The 27,386-nt window shown below is 34.7% G+C and overlaps 1 protein-coding gene across 3 annotated transcripts in view; it reads right to left on the minus strand.

Annotated features, from left to right (window-relative positions):
• AKT3 (AKT serine/threonine kinase 3) overlaps positions 1–27,386 on the minus strand; it is a 272,836-nt gene that overhangs the window by 50,446 nt on the left and 195,004 nt on the right. For all 3 annotated transcript variants that reach the window (XM_043486077.1, XM_043486076.1, XM_043486079.1), the window contains 2 exons: positions 10,737–10,859; positions 3,457–3,585 (listed from right to left, as the gene is read on the minus strand). In XM_043486077.1, coding sequence (XP_043342012.1) covers positions 3,457–3,585; positions 10,737–10,859 — 252 coding nt within the window. The remainder of the gene's footprint in view (positions 1–3,456; positions 3,586–10,736; positions 10,860–27,386) is intronic.

The following is a 27,386-nucleotide window of genomic DNA, read 5'->3' on the forward strand; positions in this document are numbered from 1 at the left end:
ACTGGACGACAAAAAACATTTCTATGATCTTTGTATTCCCAGCACCTAACAGAATGCATGACACCTAATAAATACCCAACAAATATTTCTTTAATGAATGAATGAGTGTTCTTCAGTGAAATGGCCTACACCAGAGACCAGAAGAAAGAACTTAAATTCTTGTTTTTAAAAGTGAGAATATAGAACAGTTACCCTGATTTAACAAAATGCAGTTTGACACAAATGCTTAAAATATAAAAATTGAAACTGCGTGAGAAGTTTAGTTGTCTCAAGTTTTGTCATCCTCAAATAGTAATCACAACGATCACTCTCCCCTGTGAAAATAAGGTCTAGATGTTAATTATGAACCAACATCTCTCAGCCATCAGGTATATAAACTGCTTTTAAACCCTTCTGCAATATCTTTTAAAAACCATACAGAAAGGGTTTACCTGTCTTTAAGAAGAAATTGATAATTCCTTGTGAACTGTAAACTTTCTATTTAGAAACAACTGGACTCTTCTTGGATTAAATTCCTGGTTTTGTTCTTCAGTTGATGACATTTGCATATAAAAACAGTATCTTTGTTTCTTAGGCGATCATCTGCTTCTGAAATGATATGTGTTTATCTTCTACAGAAATAATTTCCCCTAATTGTGATACAACTAATTTTGTTATTCTAAATATGGGATATCATCATCTATGGCAAATGTATAGCAGGGGCAATTGGAACTCCAGAGAAACAAAGATTTTGTTTTTCATGACATTCACAAAAACAATCCTGTTCTAGAAAATGTGATCTTGTATTTGAATAAACAAGAAACATTATTCTAAACTTTTACCAAATTCAGCTACAAAAATGGAAAATTTTAAACTCCAGATTTTATAACAGAAAAAAAATGTTACTTTTGGCAGACCTTGATAAAATAATATTTGGAAATTTACTGTAAAAAAATACTGCTAATATTTCAAATTACTAGCATTTATTTACAAAAACTTAAAATTCTTGAAATGTAATTTTAATCTCTAATTGAAAAGAGCTATTGTAGTAATAAACTGGCATTAGTTATTATACATATAAGGAATGCTAGTATCATTCTGAATATATTCCCATTTCCTAATTCTTTTGATTACTTTTCCTGTTGAGCATTTACAAAGCATCTATTTTAAAAATGGCAATTACTTACATCTATAGTGGCCTTGAAACAGTGATTTTTTTTTTTTTTGGCTACCATGTTATGCAATTAAAAAAAGTAAAAATAGGCTTTATAAGATGAACCTCGTTAGAATCCTGTTTCTACCTCTACCACCTCCTACCTGTGTACAGACTACATTAAAAAATTCTGATCCTCAGTTCCCTTACCTTTAAAAAGAACAGGTCTGCTATCTCAAAAGATTATTCCAAATTTGCAATGTACATATATAGCATGTGGCACATAATACATGTTCAATAAATAGTTATCATCATCCATCAAACATAAATGCCTCCCACCTTTGCTCTAGTCACACTAACCCTGCTGGAGTTTGAGGGAAGAAATGAATTTGTGCCTCACAGGTTTTATACTAGGTGCTTCCTGTGTTTGGAAAACTCGTCCCCTGTATTTTTACAATAGTTGCCTCTTAGCATTCAGGTCCCTGATTAAACATCACTTTCCCTGAACATCCTATCTGTAGAAGATTATACTTTCCAAAGAGGGCTACAACAGTATCTCCCATCTCACATGTTTTTGCCATGGAGAGGTGGGATCTATGTCACTACCCTCTTAAACACATGCAGGCTCAGGAATGTTTCAGCATATGCAGAAATGATGTGCAATTCCTGAAATGAAGTCATAAAAGGGAATTCACAGAGAAATGTGTATAGCAGCATTATTGGCCAAAACCTGAAAGCAATCCAAATGTCCATCAGCTGCTGAATGGATAGACAAAATGTATTATATTCATACAACATAATATTATTTTGGCCATAAAAAGAAATGAAGTACCAACAACATGCTAAAGCATGGATGAACCTTGAAAATAAACTAAGTAAAAGAGGCCAGACACAAGAGGCCATGTATTGTATGATTCCATTTGTATGAAATGTTTAGAATAGACACACCTATAGTAACAAAGTAGATTAGCAGTTGTCTAGCAGGAGGGGAGGTTAGGCAGGAGCTAATATGTATGGAGTTTCTTTGTTCGAGTGATGAAAATATTCTGGAATTAGAGAGTGGTGATGGTTGCATTGCACAACTTGGAACCACTACTATGCACTTCAGAAGGCTGAATTTTATGGTATATGATAATAAAGTTTAAAAAATATACTACGAAGAGAAATTTTTAAAAAATTAATAAAACATTTCTTCATGGTTTACTACGTTAAAAAAAAACCAAATTGAAGCAGTTTCTAAACTGTTCCTTCCCTAGGACATTTTAGAACCCGAAGCCAAAACAGTCTGGCTACTCTGAAGCCACAAGGTTATGAGGAAGCCAGGCCATAAGGGGAAGCTGAGGCTTTTGAGAGCCCTGTAAAGCACCAGTTGACAGTCAGCATCAACTGTCAGACACCTAAAGCGGGGAGTTTCCAGATTCCGGCCTCCAGCCACAGAGTCAGCCACCGCTGTGCCCCATGTGCCCCATGAGTAGTCACTCCTGCTCTCCTGACTCAGAACCCTCGATCACATGAAATGGTTAGGTTTTGCGATGGTCTGTTTTGCAGTAATAGTAATGAGGACGCTACCTAACACAGCCACCACAGCCTCCTTTTATCTAGCTTCTTTCCCTTCACGACACATACTTATTGCATGACATTATGCTATATATTTATTTTTATTCTGTTGCCCTTCACCAGAAGTGAGTTCCCTGAGAGCAGGGTCCTTTGTATCTTGTTTCTATAACCACACACACAGAAATTTATCCAGTATATAGTAGATGAATAATGTATATTTGTTGAACAAACAAATCAATCATCACTATGGAATTCTCAGCATGGGAGGGCACTGGCTGAAGCTTGTTTTGGTTTAGCATGATTTCCAAAATGTAGCCACTGTCATTTCATTAACTTTTCCAGTGAAATCCTTTCTAATAATTAAGTATGAAAACCCACAAAATTACAAATACAAATTATCATTGTTTCTTTGTTTCTAAGGAAAATCCAAAATGATTTATAAAACTGTTAACATTCTTGCTGAAGTCACTGAAATATTTAATTTTAATAAGTGAATAAAAATAAGCATAATCAAAGAAAAAAAAACACATATGGCCAACAAGTAAAAACTGATTTAATTTGATTGCAGTTACCAGTATTTTTGTGCTGATTTATATATTTTTTTGCCCTGGAATACCATGTTAAACAAGTGGGAGTAAAATAGATTTGATTCATGTTGAAATCCAGGTCAAAGTAGTAGACATTGCAGTTTTTCAAAAGCGTAAATGATTTACTTTGCAAAACATCAGTGTTATTTTTATTTTTCTGTAAATGGAAACATAGCCTACCTCTGGTGCCAGATACTCTGGTGTACCACAGAAAGTCTTCATGGTGGCTGCATCAGTGATCCCTTCTTTGCAAAGTCCAAAATCTGTGATTTTTATGTGGCCATCTTTATCCAGCATCAAATTCTCCAACTGCATAGTAAGACAATAGTCTTCAAAAACAGGAAAATACTGTTTTGAAAAACAACTGAATGCTGAGTAAGATATTCTGGAAAGAGGACATAATTTGTCAAAGAACTTTTGATACTTAAACCCTATAGCTGCCTAATTCATGTGTAAAAAGAAATATTTTATCAAATACTTTACAATAATAAACTGATTTTTAAACCCATGGGAGTAAGTAAGAGCCATTATTGTGTATAAGTCCTAAGAACTAAAGTCTAAATTAAGTTTTGAAAGCAAACATCAATCTTCTTTTTTCCTTTTTATTTTTTTTTTTTCTTTTTTCCTTTTTAAAATAAAGTTTGATCTAAACAATTTCAAAGCGACAAGTATCTTCTTCTAGATATGTAGAGATGGTTTTCAACAATTTCTCTTGGGAGTCTATTTCTATGATAAAATATTTATTTACAGAAATGTTTCTTTGGTGGTGGCTGTAAATCAAATCTAAATCTTATTTTGTAAGGTAAGGCACTATCTTCTCTTGCAGTTATTTGTAACAAAGAAATACCAATCCTTTTAAAGTTGGAACTTCTTTAAACCCATTCATACAAAATCAACAGTCTTAAAAGAGATAACCAAATAGCCTCAAGTGAAAAATTAAGCAATGCAAGGGGGAAAAAGAGCTTGTGCAAAGCTAATGCAAATAAAAACAGTAACAATAACTGATCTTACTCTTTCAATTTGAACCTAAAGTTATGATTATCACCATACAGAGATACACATGAGTTCTGAGTTGTCACTTTATAGTCATGTATATCAATGGGGCCCCTAACCCTGCTCAGTCATGTACATATACCTAAGGAAATACATAAGAAATGCATTCACAAAGAAACACATGTGAAAAAATTATATTAGCAGGATGAATGATAATTAATTTATTTGAGGAATAGGTAATTATTCTACTCCTTAACATGATAATATATGAAAGTGCCTACTCAAACTCTGAAGTCAATATCAAACTCAAAACAGAACTCCATATAAGAACATAAATAGATACCAATCTTATAAAACGTGATGATGTTATACTGCTATATATTATCCAATGTCTTATAAACCAGAAACTAAATACAGTTAAGTAAGCTATGCTCAGTATAGTACTTAAATGTGCTGCCCAACTGAACTCAATGCTCAATACATGTTTCACACACTGCATAAACTTTAGAGAAGTGAGTCTGTTTTGACTTGTCTACAGAGAGCTAAATGAACCCTAAATACATTGTTAAACCTTTTAAAAATGAATATTCTCTTATTTTATCTAAATTTAGGTAGACTGATTCTCTACTAACTGGAACCCAAAAATCAAACCCAATGTGCACAAATGACAATACGTCCTAAATAGTAAAACTGAACAGAAATGTAAAAAAAGAATTTGTCTACTTCTCTTTCCTTTTCTTCTTCATGCTTCTGGTTTTCTCCCTTTTCCCTTTCTCTTGCAAACAACACTCTCTTCTTCCTCCTACTTCTATCTTGCCATAATGGGAAAGACAAGTATATAATGGATGTCTGCTGTGTTAAATATATGCTCTGTTCCTAATTTTAAAAAATATGCTTATTGTTCTACAATAGAAATAATTACAATATAAAAACAAAACCTTAAAATGCTATAAAGACCTTTTATAATACACAAGAATTCTTATGGAGACTTCAAATAATACATAGTAATATTAAATAAAATACATAATTTAACGTATATCACAACAATTCAGTTTATATGCACTGCAAAATAAAACTCTGCATGCACTAATGTGCTAACTGTCCACATTTTGACAAGACTATCTTGCAAAGCATAGATACAGAATATCAGAATATATACTGTTTTTTAATAAAAAGAAGAACATACATTTTAAAAAATCTTGATCCATACTTCATTATCTAATCTCATCTCCAAGATACCAAGGGTTGAGGGAAGAGGAATGAAATGAGATTCAGGGGTAGGATTTGCGTGAAGAACAGGAACAGGATGAAAGTGACCAAGAATTCTCAGTTTGTACAACTGAGGAGGTTTCCCAGGATGAAGGATCTTTAATAAAAGTTCTTTAGCTGGGGAAGTGCCAGGCTAACCACAACAGCTAATCATTCCTTTGTTTTATTAATCAGCTTTATTATAATGATACAGTCAGAAATAAGGTCAGCTTACAGGAGGACTGTGAGAGATGGGGTAGAGGTCACGATAAAGGGGACAAGGTAGCATACCTAATAGGAGGCAGTTGAGGGCAATGTGGGTGAGATTATGGAAGCAAGTCAGAGAACTTAAATGTAAATTCAAGTTCTACCCCTCACCCGCTGTGTAACCTTGGGTATGCTATTGATATCTATGCATCTCAACTTGGTCTATAACACACAGGTAAATAACAGGAACAATCCAATGTGACTGTTCTGAGAATGAAATGATACTGAATGGAGAACTTAATCAACAAATGTATTGATCATTTATTAAACATGGAGGGTTTAATGGCTGATTTATAATTTATCAACATGGTATGTGTTCTTCTAGACAACACTGTATGTTAAAGGAAAGAGCAAAATTCAGAAATGGAACCCTATAAAAAATTTTGATCAGCTCAGTGACCTCATTTAAAACAGTTTTTAATATGCAACAATTTCTTTTGAATAAACAAAAAAAATTTTTACAATTTTTGAGCCAGTTATTTTATAATGGTGTCCACTTTCTTCCATCAATTACTATTCTTCTCTCACTATCCTGAAATATCATTTGGCTGAGCATGAAAGACAAAAACAACTTGTCTATCAGTATGAAAAAATAGTCAGAAATGCATCACCTTAAAAAAATGATATCCCCAAATCTAACCTTATAAAGAGGTAAATCGGGGGTAATTAAATATCCTGTCTGGTTAAAAACATAAATGAGTTTATGCAGATGCATAACAAAGATTTCATTAAATATGAGAACCATTAGTGCTGTGATTCACAAAGGTGAAGGATACACAGAATTACCTGGAAATCTTTCAAAAGCAGACCAATGACTTAAAGATATAAAAAAACACCTGGAAATCACTTCCTTAGCGCGCGTGACATTAACATAAGAAGATTCAGTCAAGTTATTTTTAGGAATCTTTCCACTGTGTAAAGGAGGAATAAAAATGTTTACAAATGGTCTTTCTTTGGTTCTCTCTCCTAAATCGAATGCTTTCCTTCTTCCTTTTTTTTTAAACCATAAAAGGAAAAATGTACACCATAACTGCCTGTTCAGGTACTCTCTATTATAAAACATTAAATGCATCTGTTTTCTCTCCACAATCAGTCTTAGCATCCAGGATTGAGGTCGGGGCATTATGATGATACTTAATGAATACACCCACTGGCAAAAGCAATGTATGAAGTTAAATAGGAAGTGTGAAAGAAAAGAGTATACATTCAAAATCTGGGTAATGCTTACTATTTGTATCTGAGGGTTGTTTGTTATCTAATAGTTCATACTTTGAGAAAACAAATATACTAGACATATACGTCCCAGAGTTTCCATTTAAAAAAGGCAACATTTTTTTATCGAGTTGAACTGGACAAAAATTATTTGACAGAGGATCTTGATTTGGTAGGTTTTGAAATCTTTTTTCCTCTGTGCTTCGTTAACAAGAAATGACAGCAAGAAAATACTATGCTCCTTTCTGCTCTTGCTGGTGCCTATAATAAAATTAAACTCTTGCTATTAGAAAGTTTACAAATTTTTAACTTCTAAGTTTTTAAAAGCTTTCTAATACACAATTCATATATCATATATTCTAATACCTAGCTATGTAAAATACACATACACACATATATATCTTTTAGGTCTCATTTTAATTATATGGCTGACATTTTGTGATTAAGCAAAGGAATGATAATAGCAATTCCTAAGGGCTCTGACAACTATTGTAGCAACACAAACAAGTCCCATCACTCACTCTTACAATCCCATTTTAGCACAGTTATATCAGTACCAAGACTGCCTCAGGCCCAAGAATACAGTAAGAAACTCCTCCCTTGCACCCTGCATATTTAGGTTTATGGGCATCAAAGTGCCAAATGTTGTGACCCGTATGAACTTAATGACCATGGGATTAGGACAGTGCATTAAAATGCCAAAAGGAAATCTTTGAACCTTCCTAAACTGGAAAAAGAATTCACAATATACAATAGCAGAGATCCCACCTAGACTGGGGTTTCAGAGTTACTACATTTAAGAATTTCCTACACTTGAGGAATATAGCCCAATAGTACATGTGAATGTTAGAAATGGAAGGGATTCATAGCAGCAATGGCTGAACATTTTTATAAAAGAGGAAATCCAGAGTAGTTAGAAGTGGGAGTTAGAGGATGTGCCTTGAATATACTTAAAACATTCCTTATTTTTGGCAGCTTTATTCAAATTTTAGATTTACAAAGATCCCCTAGAGTTAATCCAATGCATCCCCCCACCTAAAATTCATTTCATTTCTAGACAGGCCGATTGGTGTAATAAAAAGAACATTATACTTGGAGCTAGGATTCATGGAATCCAACAATCTTGACTATGTTACCAATTGAGTCCATTATTTCGAGAAAATCACTTACTAGGTTTCTAGTCTTCAGTGACCTCAGCTGTAAATTATGGGTCAGCTCTGAATTTCTACAACTGTACCTAAAGATCTCATTCTATCATGAAACAATATGGATATAACACTTGTACAAATTTTCAGTGTCTGACTTGAGATATCCATTCTTCTTTGTGTAAATTCCATGGATCCTGTCCAATGCTACACATTTACTTAGACCTTTTAAGTTAAAGCTATATTAAAACAGAAATAAATTGAGAGGAGAGGTCACTTAATTGTCTAGTAGTTGATGGTCTATTTATATACTAACTACATGACTGGTATTCACATTGCAGGCTAATAAATTTAGTCTAGTTTCATCACCAGAAAGGACAGAGCAACAAAACTCATTAAATGAGTGTCAACGTACTGATAAGCTGATTAATGAGAAATGATCAGTGGAGATACTGACCAAAATCATGCCAATTATATCATTCCTTTTCAATGCTATCAATCAAGTGAGCATTCTTTTGTTTCTTTAGACTAATTATTTGAGCTTTAAGCATTTTGGATATATTACTAAGTACTTCAAAACTGTTCTCCTTTTCTTAAATCCAGGAAGTCCTCCCCCTTATCCTTATAGGATTCAGAAAATATAAAGTGGGGGGAGGGGGAAGATCAAGTAGAAAAGAGCTAACTACTTCTAAGTAAATATGAAAATGACATATAACATAAGTTTTTTCATACCATATAATTAAATTCTTTTTTAAAAATTCAGATTCAAGACATTTAAACATTATAGGATTATTTGGCCATGCAGACATCAGATACAGGGATGCTGAATTCTACTACTCCTGGCTATAAAAGCTGCAGGCTAAGACAATCATATTGTTGATTTATATCCATCTCTGATCTATTTTGGCACTTAGTTGATCATCTCTGATATAGATATAGTATAAAAATGTTTTCTAAAAATAGAATTTCATAGCTTGTTTCATAAATAACATGTTAAGAAATAAAATGAGAAAATAATATAAAAACTGTAATGATGTTATATAGACATACACACTATATTTCACTGTCATCATGTAGAGTAATATTTTTTGAGATAGTTACTTCTTAGGGATCATTCATAATACAAACGTACAAGATAGCAACATCTTGAAATAACTTAAGACAATTGGTTAAGTAATTAGATAATTTAAGAATCACAGGTGTTTGAAAGCAAGTGAATGGGAGTGAGGGGTAACTGTGACTTCTCTCAGGTGCTGTAACATGTAGATATATACCTCAATCCCTGGTGGTTCAGATGGTAAAAGAATCTGCCTGCAATGTGGGAGATCAGGGTTCGATCTCTGGGTTGTGAAGATCCCCTGGAGAAGGCAATGACTACACACTCCAGTGTTCTTGCCTGGAGAATTCCATGGACAGAGGAGCCTGCAGACTACAGTCCACGGGGTCACACAGAGTTGGACATGACTGAGCAACTAACACGCATACCTCATTTCCCACAAACAGCATTTCATAAAAGACTAAAATAACTTCTATTTCTACAAGCAGAATTATACTTTAAATGAACTCATACTTGATAAACAAAGCAATTCTGTGTCAGACTTTAACAGGTCAAGATTATCACATGATTCACTTTTTAAGAAAGTAAGATGGTCACATTTAGAACCTGTTCAGAGTTGTGCCAGGGTACAAATTTCCTTAACATGGCCAATCTAAATGAAAACAGTGTCGTGAGAATTACTACTGCCTTTTATGAGCTACTCCAAGGGTCAGCAAAATATGGCCTGGGGGCGAAATCTTGTCTACTGCCTGTTTTTGTAATTAAAGTTTTACTGGAACACAGCCAGACATGCTCATTTACATACTGTGCTTGGCTGCTTTCATCCTACAACAGCAGCACTGAGGAGCTGCACAAGATACAGTTAAGAGCAGCAGCGCCTAGAATATGAACTCTCTGGGCTTCACAGAATGTTCGCCAGTTCCGGAGCTATTCCGAGGGTCTTGTCGGAAAGAAACTTAAGAGACATACAGGCATCATTACTGATAAAACAAACACAGTGTTTTTTAAAATGGAAACTAAATAAATTGATAAAAGGCTATATTAAAGTGCTTCAGCTCTTTAAGCCCACTAAATATTCAAAGTCAAAATCAAATATTTGACTTTGATTTTAAAATCAAAACCTTCCCCTAAATAACCTTATCTACTATAAAAGTTTCTTCATAATACATCACAGGATGCTACAATATAATAATGAAATTGATTTTAAAATGTCACTTGCAAAGAGACTAGACGTTGAATCAGATGTTTAACATTACTCATTACACTAACAGAAGAGTGGAACTATTACTGGTAGATCGTTTTGATCAGAGCAGTAGAACAGAACTTATTTTGCATGTCAAAAACTTGGACATAAAAAGAACTACACATTTACCAGTGAATGAAATTTCCTGTCAGATACAGTGAACCACATTCTTAAAGTATTGTTGTTGTTTTTTTTTCCCCAACTAGATCTTCTTTTCTTCAAACTGTGTAACTTTGTAATTACTTTGTCCCTATAGTCTCTGCAGAAACAAACTCTGATTACTTTTCTTTTTTACCTTGAGATCACGGTACACAATCTTTCCGGAATGTAGATAGTCCAAGGCAGAGACAATTTCTGCACCATAGAAACGTGTGCGGTCCTCGGAGAACACCCGCTCTCTCGACAAATGGAAAAACAGCTGCAGGGTAAACAGCAGGGACAGGACTGTAATAATTACTGATTTAGTGGGGGAAATTAACACAAACATAAAACACCTCTCATCACCATATTGTGATGATAAATAGTGTACTCTCAGTGGACACTGAGCACTCTTAGACAGCAGCTGGCTTATCTTTTCCAGGTTTCCAAGGGGAGACTGAGAGCTGTTAAATCAGCGCTTTAATCAATATACCAATCTTGTTTAAGGCATTCTGTTTGCTACCCATTTAACCTTCAGTTACCAGAGGAAAAAGTATGCATCATCAGATTACATCTCCTCCTCCATATACTGTTGCTTCAACTCTTTCAAGGATTAGGTACTGAGACTTTATTAAAATAAATGAACATAAGCAGAGATGCAACATTTCTACTTAATTATCTGATTCACAATTGATTTCAAAGAAAGGACTGCGGGTTTGTGGAACCTTATTTATATGAACTTGTTAAATTCTACAACTCTTGATTCATCATGATATCTTTTCCACAATGAGAAATTGGGAGGCTTTTACATTTTCAATTTATTTTAGTAATGCCCAAAAGGTACTGAGACGCTCCCATTATTCCCTTAATAATTCTCAATGTATATTCTTCCTATTTTAACAATAATTACCTATGACACCAATCTTTTCACATGTAATCACTTAAAATGATAAGCCCATCCATTTCCTGTCAATCACCTAAAAGGATACTTCAACTCATCAGTCAACAAGTATTTACTGAGTGCTCATTGTGGTCAAGCATCCAGCTCTCCATTTAGACAAGCTGTTTGTTTAAGAAACTGCCTGTTTCATCTCTCAGTTCAACCGTGTATATGAGAAAGGAGCCGGTTCTATGCACTATGAATTGATTACTGACCTTTTTGTTGTACTGTTTCACTGTATTAAGAAATCCGTCATGAACAACCAAAGAGTGTTTGCAGTACTGAGTACATTGCCAACATCACAGTAGGTACTTAATACATGTCTTTGATTAAAAGTGATGAACCAGTCAGTGTATCCTTGATTGCAAGATCAGAAATGAACTATAACTTCACAGGGATTACTTCTACAAACTGCTTCTACAAATTTCTAAGAATTATGGTTAACCAAGATTTTTTTCTCATGCACCAAATCATAATCTAGGTAACAGAAAGTAGGTTCCTTATAGATTCCTTCTTCCCTTTTCACGGAGAAGAAAATGGCAACCCACTCCAGTACTCTTGCCTGGAAAATCCCATGGACAGAGGATCCTGGTAGGCTACAGTCCACAGGGTCACAAAGAGTTGGACATGACTGAGCAACTTCACTTACTTTTCACTTTCCTCTTTCCCACTTCCAACTCCACTTTAGAGTCTATCACTAAGATAAAAATTAATGCATAACCCATTCTCCCAATAAAGAGAGGGAGTTAATATCATGTAACTATTGCCAAAAAAGACTCGTTCAATGTTAATTACAGTAAAACTAAAATATTTGGCAGACAGTCTCTAAACTTTAATGTTCTCTACTATACTGTCATATTTCATCAAATCTAAGATGCCGCTGATTGTAACTTCACTAACATTTTATGTCAAGACCAAGAAAGAAAAAAAAATGATGTGAATTAAAACTATAACACATCATCAAATATAAAAGGCCTTCCAACTGAAGAAATTATTCAGTATCTTATAAATAACCAAATATACTATGCCCAAAATCATACCAATGTATAACTGGTATGTTTATAAGGGATATGCTTCAAAATTGATTCATCTTATACAGGCAAATACATGCTATTAACAGGGTTTCCCTGGTGGCTCAGATGATAATGAATCTGCCTGCAATGTGGAAGACCCGGATTTGATCCCTGGGTCAGGAAGATCCCCTGGAGAAGGGAATGGCTACCCACTCCAGTACTCTGGCCTGGAGAATTCCATGGCAAGAGGAACCTGGCAAGCTACAGTCCATGGGGTCACAAAGAGTCAGACATGACTGAGCCACTAACACTTGCACTTTTCACTTCATGCTATTAATACACTACTATTCAAACAAAGACAGGAAGTAGAAAGAAGCATGGATCATCTGAAATTCTTCTAGGGCAAAGTAATTTCTATCATCCTTTAATACAAGATATGACTAATTTTGATGAAGAAACCCCTGTGATCTCTATGGTGATTTATGGTAGTGTTCTAATGAGATTAAAATAGTGGTTAGATTTCTAAACTTTCTTCATATAATGTCAAGCCTAGTACCCACTCATCTTCTATACAAAATATATAGATCCTCCCTAAATCAACATAATATATGCAGGCTTCTAGATCTTTATTTAGATCATAAATCCTCAATTTGTCTCTCAGCCAATTTCTGTAAAAATATCAGCTTAAAAAAAAAAAAAAAACTACTTAAGGAGAAGAAACCTATTTATTTCTCAGTCTGCTGTCCTTGGATGTCCGTCCTTGCTACTTTATGTACCTTACTCTTTTCCAGTGGTCATGTATGGATGTGAGAGTTGGACCATAAAGAAAGCTGAGTGCCGAAGAATTGATGCTTTTGAGCTATGGTGTTGGAGAAGACTCTTGAGAGTTCCCTGGACTGCAAGGAGACCAACCAGCCAATCCTAAAGGAAATCAATCCTGAATATTCATTGGAAGGACTGATGCTGAAGCTGAAACGCTAATACTTTGGCCACCTGATGTGAAGAATTGACTCATTGGAAAAGACCCTGATGATAGGAAAGATTGAAGGCGGGAGGAGAAGGGGACGACAGAGGATGAGATGGTTGGACGGCATCACTGATGCCGATGGACATGAGTTTGAGTAAGCTCCAGGAGTTGGTGATAGACAGGGAAGCCTGGTGTGCTGCAGTCCATGGGGTCGCAAAGAGTAGGACACAGCTGAGCGACTGAACTGAACTTGTTAACATAACCAATGACCTGTTGTTCTGGAGCGTAGAATATCAATTATTATCCCCTTCTTCTTATAAACATTCCTTAGGTTTGGTACTGCAACTCTCCTGATTTTCCCTGAATATTCCTTCTAAGTTTCTACCTTGGCTTTGAACCAACTTTCCATTTAATGAGCATCAATTACTTTAAGGTCACTGGGAAGAGAAAAAGAGGACATACAATGGTGATTAAGACATAATCTATAGATGTATAGATAACAAATGAGAGAGTTATGAGAAATTTTGTAAATCTGATATTCAAAATGCTTTGGAGGCAAAGGATGATTAATCTTTACTGGAATGATCTGAGGAGACTTCATGGACAAGGAAGTATCTCACTTATATTTCAAAGGATGGGATTTTTCACAAATGGAGAATATAAGGGAAGCATACAAAAGGGAGCCATGCAAGTTATACCCATCTTAATGTTCTGACCACAACCTAGTATAGTAATAGCACATAGTAGGTAATTAACAAATGCATATGGAAGGAATTAATTCTGAAGAAAAAAACTTGGCAAAGAAACAGCATGCAGGGAGTGCACAGAGCTGAAGAACAAAGATAGCCACTCATGACAATGACAGAACTTAAGCAAAAAAAAAAAAAGATGAGGTCAGACTGTTTAGGACCTGGACTTCCATGATGTGGTTTAGAGATTAATTCTGCAGATAAAGAGTGTCAAAGATATTTGGGTCCAAAATTAGCATAATTTTAAACAGACAACTCTGGCAGCAAGGAGAGAATCAATTTAAAATCTGAGGGACTTCCCTGGTGGTTCAGTGGTTAAGGCTGTGCACTCCCAATGCAGGGAGCCCAAGTTCATTCTCTGCTCAGGGAACTAGATCCCACATGTCACAACTAAAGACCCAAACACCGCAACTAAGACCCAGCACAGCCAAACAAACAAATAAATATTTTAAAAATTAAAAAACAAACAAACTGAGACTAGTCAGGTAAAACAATTCATAAAGTGCAACAGAAGTTACTAAACACCAATTCAGTGTTGTAAAAAGCTGCAGACACAATGGAGGAAATTGTATCAATCTGAAAGAATTTAACTATTTGGTTAGAAAAACCAGACATATACAATTACATTAAAAATACATAATTTTAAAATAGCACACTTTAAGAAGTAAGTAAGTATCTTTGGTAGTATAAGAAGTTACCTTTAAGCTGGTAAGAGCTTCTGAGGAACCTTAACTGGAGCAGTAGTACCAGACATTTCAAGAGAGCCAGTATCCCAAGGGGAATTAGCAAGCACCACTTGGGCAAAGGCAGAAAGAGTTCTGAGGTTTCCAGCAGTGTGTTGCGTTGTTGCCAGCAGTGTAAGGAAAGGAATGGGGCTGGGAACAGAGGAGCAACGGCTTTTATCATGACCCGTTGACATTTAAATAAGAACTATAGCACAGTTCAGTACTATGGGACCAAATGGTACAGAGATAAATATGAGTCAGGATGCTGTTAACATCAAGGAAGCAAAATTGTTGTTGTTCAGTCGCCAAGTCATGTCCAACTCTGCGACCCCATGGACTGCAGCATGCCAGGCCTCCCTGTTTCTCAGGCTCTCCTAGAGTTTGCCCAAGTTCATGTCCATTGAATTGGTGATGACAATCTGATGCTGGGAAGCAAGATATAGACCAGAAATTTAGTAGAAACTGAAACAGAATTAAGTCAGAATTTTAGGGTATCATGACAGGGATAAGGACAGGGAAAAGAGGCAGAATAGGACATTAAGATAAAGTCCTAAAAGAAATACAAAAGAAAAAAAAATATATGATACTTGAAGAATAAAGGATACAAAAAGTTTCACCAAGAAAATTAACATTTATCAGACAAAGGAATTGGGTCATCTGTTATCTTTCAGGGAAGGGGTATCACACTTAGGTGGGCCAAGAAGAGAATATAAACTAGAAATGGTACATGACTCTGTTAGAAAAAAATGAATGAGATGAGCCAAGGTGTTACTGAAACATATTTTTTCTCAATACATAAATGCTTTCAAGAAAACTTTTGCCTAAGAAATGACAGATGCCATAAAGCTACAATTCATATGCAACAGGCACATATCTGGAGAAAAACATGATCCGAAAGGATACACGCACCCCAATGTTCACCGCGGCACTGCTGACAACAGCCAAGACACGGAAGCAACTTAAACGTCCACTGACAGAGGAGTGGATAAGGAAGACGTGCACGTACAAAACGGAACACAGCGCAGCCACTGCAAAGAATGGAATAATGCCGTTTGTGGCAACGTGGAGAGACTGAGACAGTGTCATACTAAGGGAAGCCAGTCAGCCAGTGAAGAACGAACACTGTATGACACCCCATATATGCGTAATCTAAAAGGAAATGATACAAATGATTTACTTACAAAACAGAAAGACTCACAACCTTAGAAAATGAAGTTTAGATTGCCGGGGGGAAGGGATAGTTAGGGACTTTGGGAAGGTCATGCACACACTGCTATGTTTAAAATGGATAACCAACAAGGACCTACTGTAGAGCACATGGAACTCTGCTCAAGGTTAATGTGCCTGCCTGGATGGGAGCGGGGCTTGGGGGAGAATGCGTACATGTGTATGCATGACTGAGTCCCTCTGCTGTTTACCCGAACTATCAGCACATTGTTACTGGGCTCTACCCCAATATAAATAAAAGGTTAAGGTTTGGGGAAAAAAAGAAATATCGATGATATCAGGCAGCCAGAATAGGTTACTTTATAAAAAGTCAAAATATGGTGAAGTTGATAATTACATATGATAAAGTATACGGGGAAAATGACCATTTAACAAATGGTGCCACAATATTCACTTAACTTTGGAGAAAAGTAAAATTTGATTTTCATTTCACATCATAACAAAATTAATTTCATGTAATTCATAAACTAGAGAATATGAACCAATAGTTTCCTGATCTCAGGATGCAAGAGGAAACAGAATCATAAAAGAAGGAACTGGTAGAATTAACTACATGAAAGAGCAAAAATGTAAATTGAATATTTATGACAAATACTACAGTGTATATGCATAATATATAGAGAAATCATATCAACACTAAAACAAAAGGGGAAAAAAGAGAAAGGGCAAAGACAACATAAGAGGAATACAACTTATTATAGTATGTATTATACCACCTTATAATAATCAATGAAGTAGAGATAAAATATATATGAAACAATTTAACACTTCGAGAAATATTATCAGTGAAAGTGTGAAGAAATACACACTGGTAGCTAGAATGTAAACATAAACCCTTTGTAGGACAATTGGCAATAGATATTGAACTCATTTTTAAAATACAGTTGTTCCTCTTAAAATTTCCTTAAAAAAAAAGCAATGTAGAAATCTCCTACACAAGGATATTCTTGTACAGTATATAAGACAAAAATGTGAAAACAGACTTTCAATCATGTTGAACATGTTTTAAATTAGATTTCTTTTATCTAACACAACAAAATAAATTTTAGATGTAACTGACAGCTAAATATAAAATATGAAACTAATTTAAAAAGGCAGAAAACAAAAATAAAAAGTTCATGCGACTAGACTTACCCTTTTGCCCGAAGCAACTAAACACAAATATAGAAGGAATAAATGAAAATTGAGAAAAATATACAACAGAACTCTTTTTAGGTAGTGGACAATAGGCGGTGCAAGACTATGATCCCTGTGAAAACAAAAGTAGTGAGTCCTAAAATCGTCTGCTTTCTGTCTGGAGGCATTTTCTAGAATGTTATACAATAAAGAACATACCAACCATAACACAGATGTCTCACTGTTGGAGAAAGAAATATCAGATTTTGAGGTGGGTGAGACGGGTGAGGTGGGTAGCATTATCAGAACAGAATACCAGTGAGGAAGAAGCTATACAATTTACATAGTTGCCTGTATCTGATACCAAGTTATGCACGTACAATAAGCAGAGGAGTAGCGATCTCTATGCCAAATAATTCCCAGACCTGAGAGAAATTCCATTTCTAATCAGTCATTAGAGTGTCATTACTGAACACAGAGGCATTCAGTAGATATTTCAAAGAAGTCAGAGTAAAAGCTAAACCTACATTAACAAAGCTAACAAACAAGACTGTAGAATATCATATTTGTAAAAATCTACTCTCCAGAATAAGATATAATAGTCTTACTCTTTGAAGGAAGACAACACAATCTAAACACTTAACGTAAAATTCAAAGGATCCAATCAACAGTTACTAGACATGAGAAGATGCAGGAAAATATGATGCATCACCAACAAAAAAAATAGTCATTAGACATAGAATTTAAAAAATAACAAGAGATGATGGAATTAACATACAGTAACTTTAAAGAAGCACATGAATGAACATAAATAAGAGATAATGGGAAATAAATAGGACTTTTAAAGATGAAACATGTAATACCTGAATAAAAATTTTATTAGATGGGATAAACAACAGATTAGACACTGCAAGAGAAAAGATCAATGAACATGAAATTATAGCAGAAGAAAACTATATGAACTGTACCTATAAAACAAAAAAAGGGACTCTTAGTGACCTGTTGGATAGCATCAAGCAGTCTAACATGTGAATAACACCAGATCCTGAAAGACAGAGGGAGACATCTGCAAAATAAAGCCTGAATTTTTCTAAATTAGGAAAAAAAAGATAAATGTACAGACTAAGTATTACAATGAAACCCAATGAGATGAAAACTCACAATCATGCATGAATACTAAGAACATAACCAAAATAACCAGTCAGATCACAGTAAAATTGCTAAAAAACTGGCGATAAGCAGAAAATCATTAAAAAATTCTGAAGGGGAAAAAAACAATACACACAGCAAATAGGAGACTTCTCCTCAGAAACTATATAAGCAAACGAACAATGGAAAAACAAGTTCAAATTGCTAAAAGAAAAAAAAAATCCCATATCCTAAAATCCTGCATCCAGTGGAATTATCTATAAAGTATAAAGGTTAGAGACTTTGTTTTGATCACAACTGAGTAACAGATAACAGATTTATACTCCCTTCTTCAACAATTAGGAAAACATACAAAAGAAATAAAACAAGGAAATCTATACATCAAGTATTACACTTCAAGGTACACTGACCCCAAAGAAAAGGGAAACAAGAAAAAGGAAACAATTAATGGTTGTTTGAGCGACCATATAGAATGCAACACAGGGAGGGAAAATCAAGAAGAACTTGGGGGATCCTTGAATTGAGTTCAGAGACTGGGGAGACAAAAGTAGCTATAATTCATGAGACAGAAAACCACAGAAGGGAGAGCTCCAGAGACCTGCAATGAATTGCCTTGAGTCTTACTAATCAGCACATGTATATAAGGAAAATTCCAAGGTCAGGGAAAGAGCCATTGGAAAGAATCAGGTGAAAAAAAAATCACAGCTCATGGAGCTAAAAATACTTTGTTTTCACCAGGCAAAATGGAAAAACTTTTTAAGAAACGTGGCACCCAGTGGAGTCCTTGAACACACTGCCTCTGCAGTGCAGCAGTATTAGTGTTAGAGAAAAGGCCACACACATGTGTCAAACTGATTTTTGACAAAGGTGTCAAGGTCATTCAATGGGACTTTTCAACAATAGATGCTGGAATAAGCAGATATCCACAGGAGATTGAAAAAAAAAGAACCTCAATTCTTAGCTTACAGCGTACTAAAAATAAAACAGATCATAAAACTAAATGTGGTAGATACAACTATAAAAGTTATAAAAGGAAATACAGGAGAAAATATTTGTGATCCAGGACAGACAAAGATTTCTTAAACAATATTTAAAACAAAATTAATAAATTGGATTTCAAAATTTAAAACTCCTGTTGCTCAAAAATATCACTGAAACAATGAAAAGGCAAGGTACAGCCTATAATTTCCTTAAATGTGACACCATGTCTTCTTCATGCCATTTACTAATTACATAGCACAGTGACTAGCTTGTAGCATGCAGTCAGTAAATAGCAATAAATAAATAAATAAATAAAACATTTTATCAATTGAAATAATTTTCTGATTTTCTTACAATGAATATGCATTATTGTTACTTTCATAATGGAGAAAATTATATAAAGATTTCAATTAAAATACTATTGATTCTTTTAGCAATTCAGGCTTTTGACAATTTTTTGTTGGCAGAAGCTCAGGACAAAGAGGAAGACTATACAAGAAGTCTATAGTTTCGCATCCTCAGCAACAAGCCTAGTATGTGGGCACATTATATGCTTTATAAATGTACTGCAGAGAATAAAGTTAAATTCAAAAACACTTTCCAAAAAAAACAAAAAAAATACTTTCCAAAGAATTATTTGTAAGAAAAATAAGGCTTAAAGTTTTAAAGGTAAAGTGTTTTTTATTAGAAACATTAAAAAGACTACAACTAAATAATCTTGTTTGTGTTAAAAAAAAAAAAAAAAAAGAATTATTTGCTCCTCAAGGAAGAAGCACATCTTCAGAAGTTTGACTTTCTTTAGCAATGACTACATGTTTTTTGGTTGTGTCTTGTGGTTAATAATGCTGTGAGAACAGAGTAATGCAAATAGACTGTTTTAATGATTTAAATAAACAAGCCAAGATTTCATCACAAACCCAGAATGCTTATCTTGAAAACAAATTACTGTATTTTGAAAACTATGCAACAAACTTTCAAAAAAAATAAACATCTGAACTTAAACAATATCCTGAGAATTATCAACGCAATCTGAGACTTTAAACAAAACTATATTTTTCTTGCAAATATTATCTGTACATACAAACTTTAGTCATTCTTTCGTAATGGCAAAATGTAAGTTAATAGAGAAAATAACAAAATAAGTTCAATACAAGTCAATAATTTCAATGATTACATTCATTATCATAATACTGATGAGCTCAGAACCCGAATACTCTAAAAACAACTAATTAAGCAACAAGGCATGACAGTCTGTGCAATAATGCTGATTAACACATCAGTTGAGTTTACAAAAAACCTCAGATGAAAAGAATGTCTCAAGCTCACATACAGGACAATTCATCAACAATACTATCCTAGTCCATTTGGGTTGCCATAACAGATTACCACAGACTGGGTGGATTATAAAAGTGAAAGTGAAAGTCACTCAGTAAGTCCGACTCTTTGAGACCCCATGGACTTATATAGTCCATGGAATTCTCCAGGCCAGAATACTGGGCCACACAAATTTATTTCTCATAATTCTGGAGGCTGAGAAATATAAGATCAATGCAATGGCAAACTGAGTATCTATTTCCTGGCTCATAGACAGCTGTCTTTTCACTGTGTCCTCAGATTGGGGAAGGGGCAACTGAACTCTCTGAGCTGTCCTTTATGAAAGTTAAAGTTGCTCAGTCATGTCTGACTCTTTGCAACCCCATGGACGTATAGTCCATGGCCTTCTTCAGCCAGAATACTGGAGTGGGTAGCCTTTCCCTTCTCCAGGGGATCGTCCCAACCCAGGGATTGAACCCAGGTTTCCTGCATTGCAGGCGGATTCTTTACTAGCTGAGCACAAGGAAAGCCCAAGAATACTGGAGTGGGTAGCCTATCCCTTCTCCAGATCTTCCCAACCCAGGCATCAAACCGGGGTCTCCTGCATTGCAGGCAGATTCTTTACCAGCTGAGCTATCAGGGTAACCGTGAGATGTCCTTTACAAGAGCACTAATTCCATTCATGAGGATTCCACCTTCATGACCTAATCAGTCCAAAGACTTTGTTTCAAGTGCCATCACAATGAGGATTAGGTTTTCACTTATGAGTTTGGGAGGGAAAGATTCAGTCTGTAGTAAATACTACACTCACAACTGGAATGGTATTAGTTATACAATAAAACATTTGAACATGTACTTCTACAAGATCAAATAAAAGTACACCTACATTTAACAGATAATACATTTGTTTTTTAGATCTTGTCTATTCTTTTCACAAGCTAAACTCCATAGTTTCTATGCATTTTGCATAGAAAACTTGATGTAATGTAAATATATATTTAGTGCTTGAAGAGTTTCTTTCAGAAAAGATAGTGATCTAGACAAAAATATTAAAATGTCATTTTAATAAATAGTTCAATATTACATTTCTTAAAATACAAATTAAGCCATTAGGATGCTATAAGAGATTTAAAAGTGATTTAAAGTCAGGTGGCTGGACTCTGAAATAGTTATTTGGCTAAAAATTTCCAGCTAAATTACCTCAAGCCCTAAGAAATGCAATGTTGGTTTAACATTAAAAAACAAACAAAAAAAAAGAAATTCAAGATACTACCAGAATACAGAAGAAAAACCACATGATCATCCCAACAGATAAAGAAAAATAATCTGACAAAACTTTACATTCTATTATTTAAAAAAAAAAACTCAGGAAAAGAGGAATAAAAAGGAACTTATTCAACTTGTTAAAGTTTCATAAATCTTTAATAAAGTCTTAACAGTGAGGGTATAAATACATTTGCCTTAAGATCTGGTATAAGGTAAAGATGATTGCTCTTAACTTCCTATTTAACACTGTTCTGAAGGTCTTAGCTTAATAACACAAGAAAAAGAGAGAAAACCTATTGAGGTTGAAAAAAGAGGAAGTAAAATTGTCTTTGTTTCCATATGATGTGATTATCCACAAAGAGAATCTCAACATATTTATGAACAAGCAAATAAACTTTGAGAAAGGATGCAGGATTCAAGGCTAATAAGTAAATATCAACTGTATTTCTAAATGCAACAAACAACTCATTTTTGAGACTTCAAACAAATCATTTATAGTATAAGAAAACACATACAATAAATAAGGATAAATATAACAAAAAATGTTCAGGTTCTGTTCTCTAAAAACTACATAATGTTGTTGAAAAATTAAAGAAGATCTAAATAATTGGAAAGATATACCATGTTCATGGATCAGGAGACAATACTGTTAACACGTCAATTCTCCCCAAATTGATCAACAGATTACAATATTAATTAAAGTCTAGTAGACCTTCATGTAGAAATCAACACTCTACAATTAGTATAAAATGTTAAGCAAATAGAGTTGCCAAAATAATTTTTAAAAAAAGAGTAAAACTGGAAGACTCAAAACTGCCTCATTTCAATACTCTAAAGCAAAAGTACTAAAGACAGTGAGATAAAGCATACGGATTGATGGACAGAGATCACAGGTGTCAGGGTAATTCAATGAGAGAAAAATAGCTTTTTCAACAAATACTTTTCAAAAAATTCTTATTGTTGTTTTAGTCACTAAGTCTTGTCAGACTCTCTGTGACCCCATGAACTGTAGTCCGCCAGGCTCCTCAGTCCATGAGATTTCCCAGGCAAGAATACTGGAGTGGGTTGCCATTTCCTTCTCCAGGGGATCTTTCCGACCCAGGGATCAAACCCATGACTCTTGCATTGGCAGGCAGGTTCTTTACCAATGGGCCACCAGGGAAGCCCACTTCTTCGTTTACTCTATCCCTAAACCAAGGTTTATTGTAGACTTATAGAAGTCTTTCAAGACCTGAAGTTCTTGCCAATATGTAACAACAACATACCAAGAAAGCCCAGAACACCTGAGTTGATGCACTGAGTCACCCATCTGCACCAGCAGAAAAGATCAGTCCCTGGAGTCTTTTCTCTTTTGCCTCTTTATCGAGAAATTATGAAGAAGTTAATCAGGAAAAATATGAGGCAGGCAAGATACCGCTACAAGTAAAAAGAATTTCTCGACTCACTAAATTGTTTTAAATGAATTTTAACCATGAGAGAAAAATTAGAAGTCAACAGCCCAATTTTTTTTTTTAAAGGGCAGAGAGTTAGTACTTTAAATTTTGAGCTTAGGAATAAAACTGTAACAAATATCTGGGGGTCAAGTCATGAGAAATCATTTCATGCTTAAGTATTTCAAATCATGATGCTACTGAATGAAACTGTGTCTGATTTATTTATATGTAATTTTATTGAACTTTGCAAAACTGTCCAGAATGTTTATATACTCTTAACTATAAAAGGACAAAAAAAATCTGTGCTTATCGGTTTATATGTCTGAAATCATCCATCCTAATCAGATACAAGCTTATTTACTGGAGGAACTACAAGGTATATTTTGCCCCACAAGATCTGTTCCTATTTAACATAGACTTAAAATCACATACTGCCTTAACGCAATCCTATTTTCAACAAATATTTTTTCAATTAAATATCCAATTGCAAAAAAAAAATGAACCTTGATTCTTTAATACCATAAACAAAAATTAACTTGAAGTGGATTACAGACTAAATATAATTCTAAAAACTACTAACATTTCTAGAAGAAACATAGGTGTAAATCTTAACAAAGTTGGGTTAGGAAAAGGTGTTTTAAATTAAATCCCGTATCTGTAAACCACGAAAGAAAAACACTGATAAATTGTATTTCATCTAATTTAAAAGTTTTGTGCTTCAAAACATACTTGTAAGTAAGATAGCACATCAGTGGTTAGAAGGATAGGAGGTGATGGTAGAAACTGACTGTAAAGGAGTATGAAGGACTTGTTACAATGATAGAACTGTTCTATATCATGATTGTGGTATTGGTAAACAACACATTTGTCAAAACTCACTAATTTATACACTTTAAATTGGTAAATTTTACTGAATATAAATTACATATGAACAATATGACTTCTAAAAAATGGATTTAAGTAAAAATAAACACAGAGAAAAAATTCCCCACTAAAAAATGAAACGGCAGAACACAGACTGGGAGAAACTACTTGCAAAACATATATATGATAAAGTACTTGCAAACAGTATAAAGAAGTCTGACTACTCAATATTAAGAAACCCAATCAAAACATGGACCAAAGATTTTAACAGATACTTCAATAAAGAAGACACAACATGGCAAATCAGCACAGGAATGCATGTTCAATACCATTAATAATTCAGGAAATTCAAATTAAAACTGAAAGATGCCATTACACATCCAAAAGAAGAGGTAAATAAGAAAGACTAACCACGCCAAGTGTGGCAATGATGTTAAATAATATCCTAGAAATGCAAAATGGTACAATTTGGCAGTTTCTTATGAAGTTGAACATACCAAATGACACAGAAATTGTGTTCCTAGATATTCACCCAAGGCAACTGAAACTATACATCCACACAAAGATTTGTACTGGAATATTCACATGAAATTTTTTCATAATAGCCCCAAACTGCAAGAAAATCAAATATTTACTAAAGATTATATAAATATATTATAATATATCCACATAAGACCATAAAAAGAATAAACTCCTGATATATGCAACAATATTGATGAATTTTTAAACTATTATGTTAAGTGTAAGACACAGAACACAAATGACTATACACTGTGTTTTGATATTATAGTTTTAAATATTTAAATATTATTTTGCTACACTGTCCTTTTTTTTTTTCTCCTTCCAAGTTTCCAATTTATACACATATTGTGCCTTCTGTTTTCACTCTCTTGAAATGTTCACTCTGGGGTGATCCTACCTTTGTGCAAAAAGTGTGACTACATTGAAATTGCCATCCTGTGCCAAAACCACAAGGAGAAAAACTGTGAAAACAGATAAATGCCCAGTCAGCTCCAGGAGCTTCAGCCACTTCATCTGATGTTCCACATACAAAAGTAAGCAACTTAGATGTTGAGGCTAGACAAGTCTTTGGATTATTACTTCACAAGCAGAGATATACTGGTTTAATGAACTTGGGGAATTTATCATTGAAATATGGGCTTCCCTGGTGGCTCAGATGGTAAAGAATCTGCCTACAGTGCGGGAGACCTGGGTTCAGTCCCTGGGTTGGGAAGATCGCCTGGAGGAGGCCATGGCAACCCACTCCAGTATTCTTGCCTGCAGAGTTTCATGGACAGAGGAGCCTGGTGGGCTACAATTCATGGGGTCACAGAGAGTCAGACACGACTGAGCGACTAAGCACAGCGCAGCAGCCCTGAAACATAAAATCACACAGCAAAAAACACTCCCAAAGGTATTTTGCCTGAACTTTATGTACTAATGTGAATATTATAATGCATCCTTCTTGGCTTGATACTTTTTAGAAAAGCTCTGAATGAAAACAATAGAATTCTGATAAAAATACTAATAACTAAAATGGTTAGCAAAGAAGTTACTTGTCAGACTCCTGACAATATAGATATTCGTACATCTGTAAACTTAGAAAACTTTTAAAAATCACTATGAATATGAAATGATACTTTTAATTTAAAAGTCACCCAAATCACACCTCCATAAATTAGTAAGTAGATCTAGCATGCTGACTGCTGGCACTTCTGTCTCATGTGAATTTAAAATGAGATCATTGAAGACAATACGCCACCAAGATAATGAGAATCTAAAATAAGTATGAGAGACTCTCAAGATTGGCATGAAACTAGAAGTCATATGCAAAAAATAAAATGAATTTTATCAAAGGGCTTACTATAGAGTGTACAATGAGCTAAAATATGGACAGAAATAGTAAACAACTGAAAATGTTAGCTTCATTTGTACCCAGATAAAGAATATAGAAGAATGTGAAAAATTTATCAGATGACTAACATTTCTATGTAATCATTTTTCTTTCCCTACTAATCAATCTCGTATCAATCTCCAGGAGATTTTAGCCTGGAGAAGGATTTATAGAGGTTTGTTTTACAGACCTGAAAGAAATAAGGCCACGAGTAAGGATTTGGGGAAAGGGTTCTAAGTAAAGACATTCTAAATCAAACTAAACAGTTTTCAGTTTACTCTCCTCTTCCCCCACCCCCCAACAATATTTTTCTGCTTCTCATATAAATTTGATAATACCTAAGCTACAGCTGGTAAAGAACCCATCTGGCAGTGCAGAAGATACAAGAGACATGGGTTTGATCCCTGAGTCAGGAAGATCCCCTGGAGAAGGAAATGGCAACCCACTCCAGTATTCTTGCCTGGAAAAGCCCATGGACAGAGAAGCCTTGTGGGCTATGGTCCATGGGGTTGCAAAGAGTCAGACACGATTGAGTGCGCATACACACATACACCCACACAAGCTACAAAAAGAGAGTGGCTTGGATATGTTAGCAGCAGTGCGATGGGTCACATTATTAGAGTGCTTTTATAATCAGTTCTCCATGTGCTGATTTACTGTCTACCAAAGTAGACGGTTGCACTGAACCATCATAACTTTGTTCTACTGAGCTCCAAACCAACCCTTATATAGTCAAGGTACATAACATTCATCAAGCCATAAAAAAAGAATTCATGGTTATTCTGCTTAGGAATTAGTGAAAGTCGCTAAGTCATGTCCGACTCTTTGTGACCCCATAACTATACAGTCCTGGGTAACCTTTCCCTTCTCTAGGGGATCTTCCCAACCCAGAGATCGAACCCAGGTCTCTTGCTTTGCAGGCAGATTCTTTACCAGCTGAGTCACAAGGGAAGCCCAAGAACACTGGAGTGGGTAGCCTATCCCTTCTCCAGTGGAACTAGTAGTAGAGGTCAAATCCAATGAATTCAACTGCTAACTTTCAGTTGTGTATCTTTACTCTTATACTCAATATACTTCCCTTAACTTCTAAGGCTTTATATAAAGACAGCTGAGCACCAAAGAATTGATACTTTTGAACTGTGGTGTTCAAAACTGTAATGCTTTTGAAC

Source organism: Cervus canadensis, chromosome 13 (genome assembly GCF_019320065.1).
Source record: "Cervus canadensis isolate Bull #8, Minnesota chromosome 13, ASM1932006v1, whole genome shotgun sequence".
In the NCBI taxonomy this organism is placed as follows: Eukaryota; Metazoa; Chordata; class Mammalia; order Artiodactyla; family Cervidae; genus Cervus; species Cervus canadensis.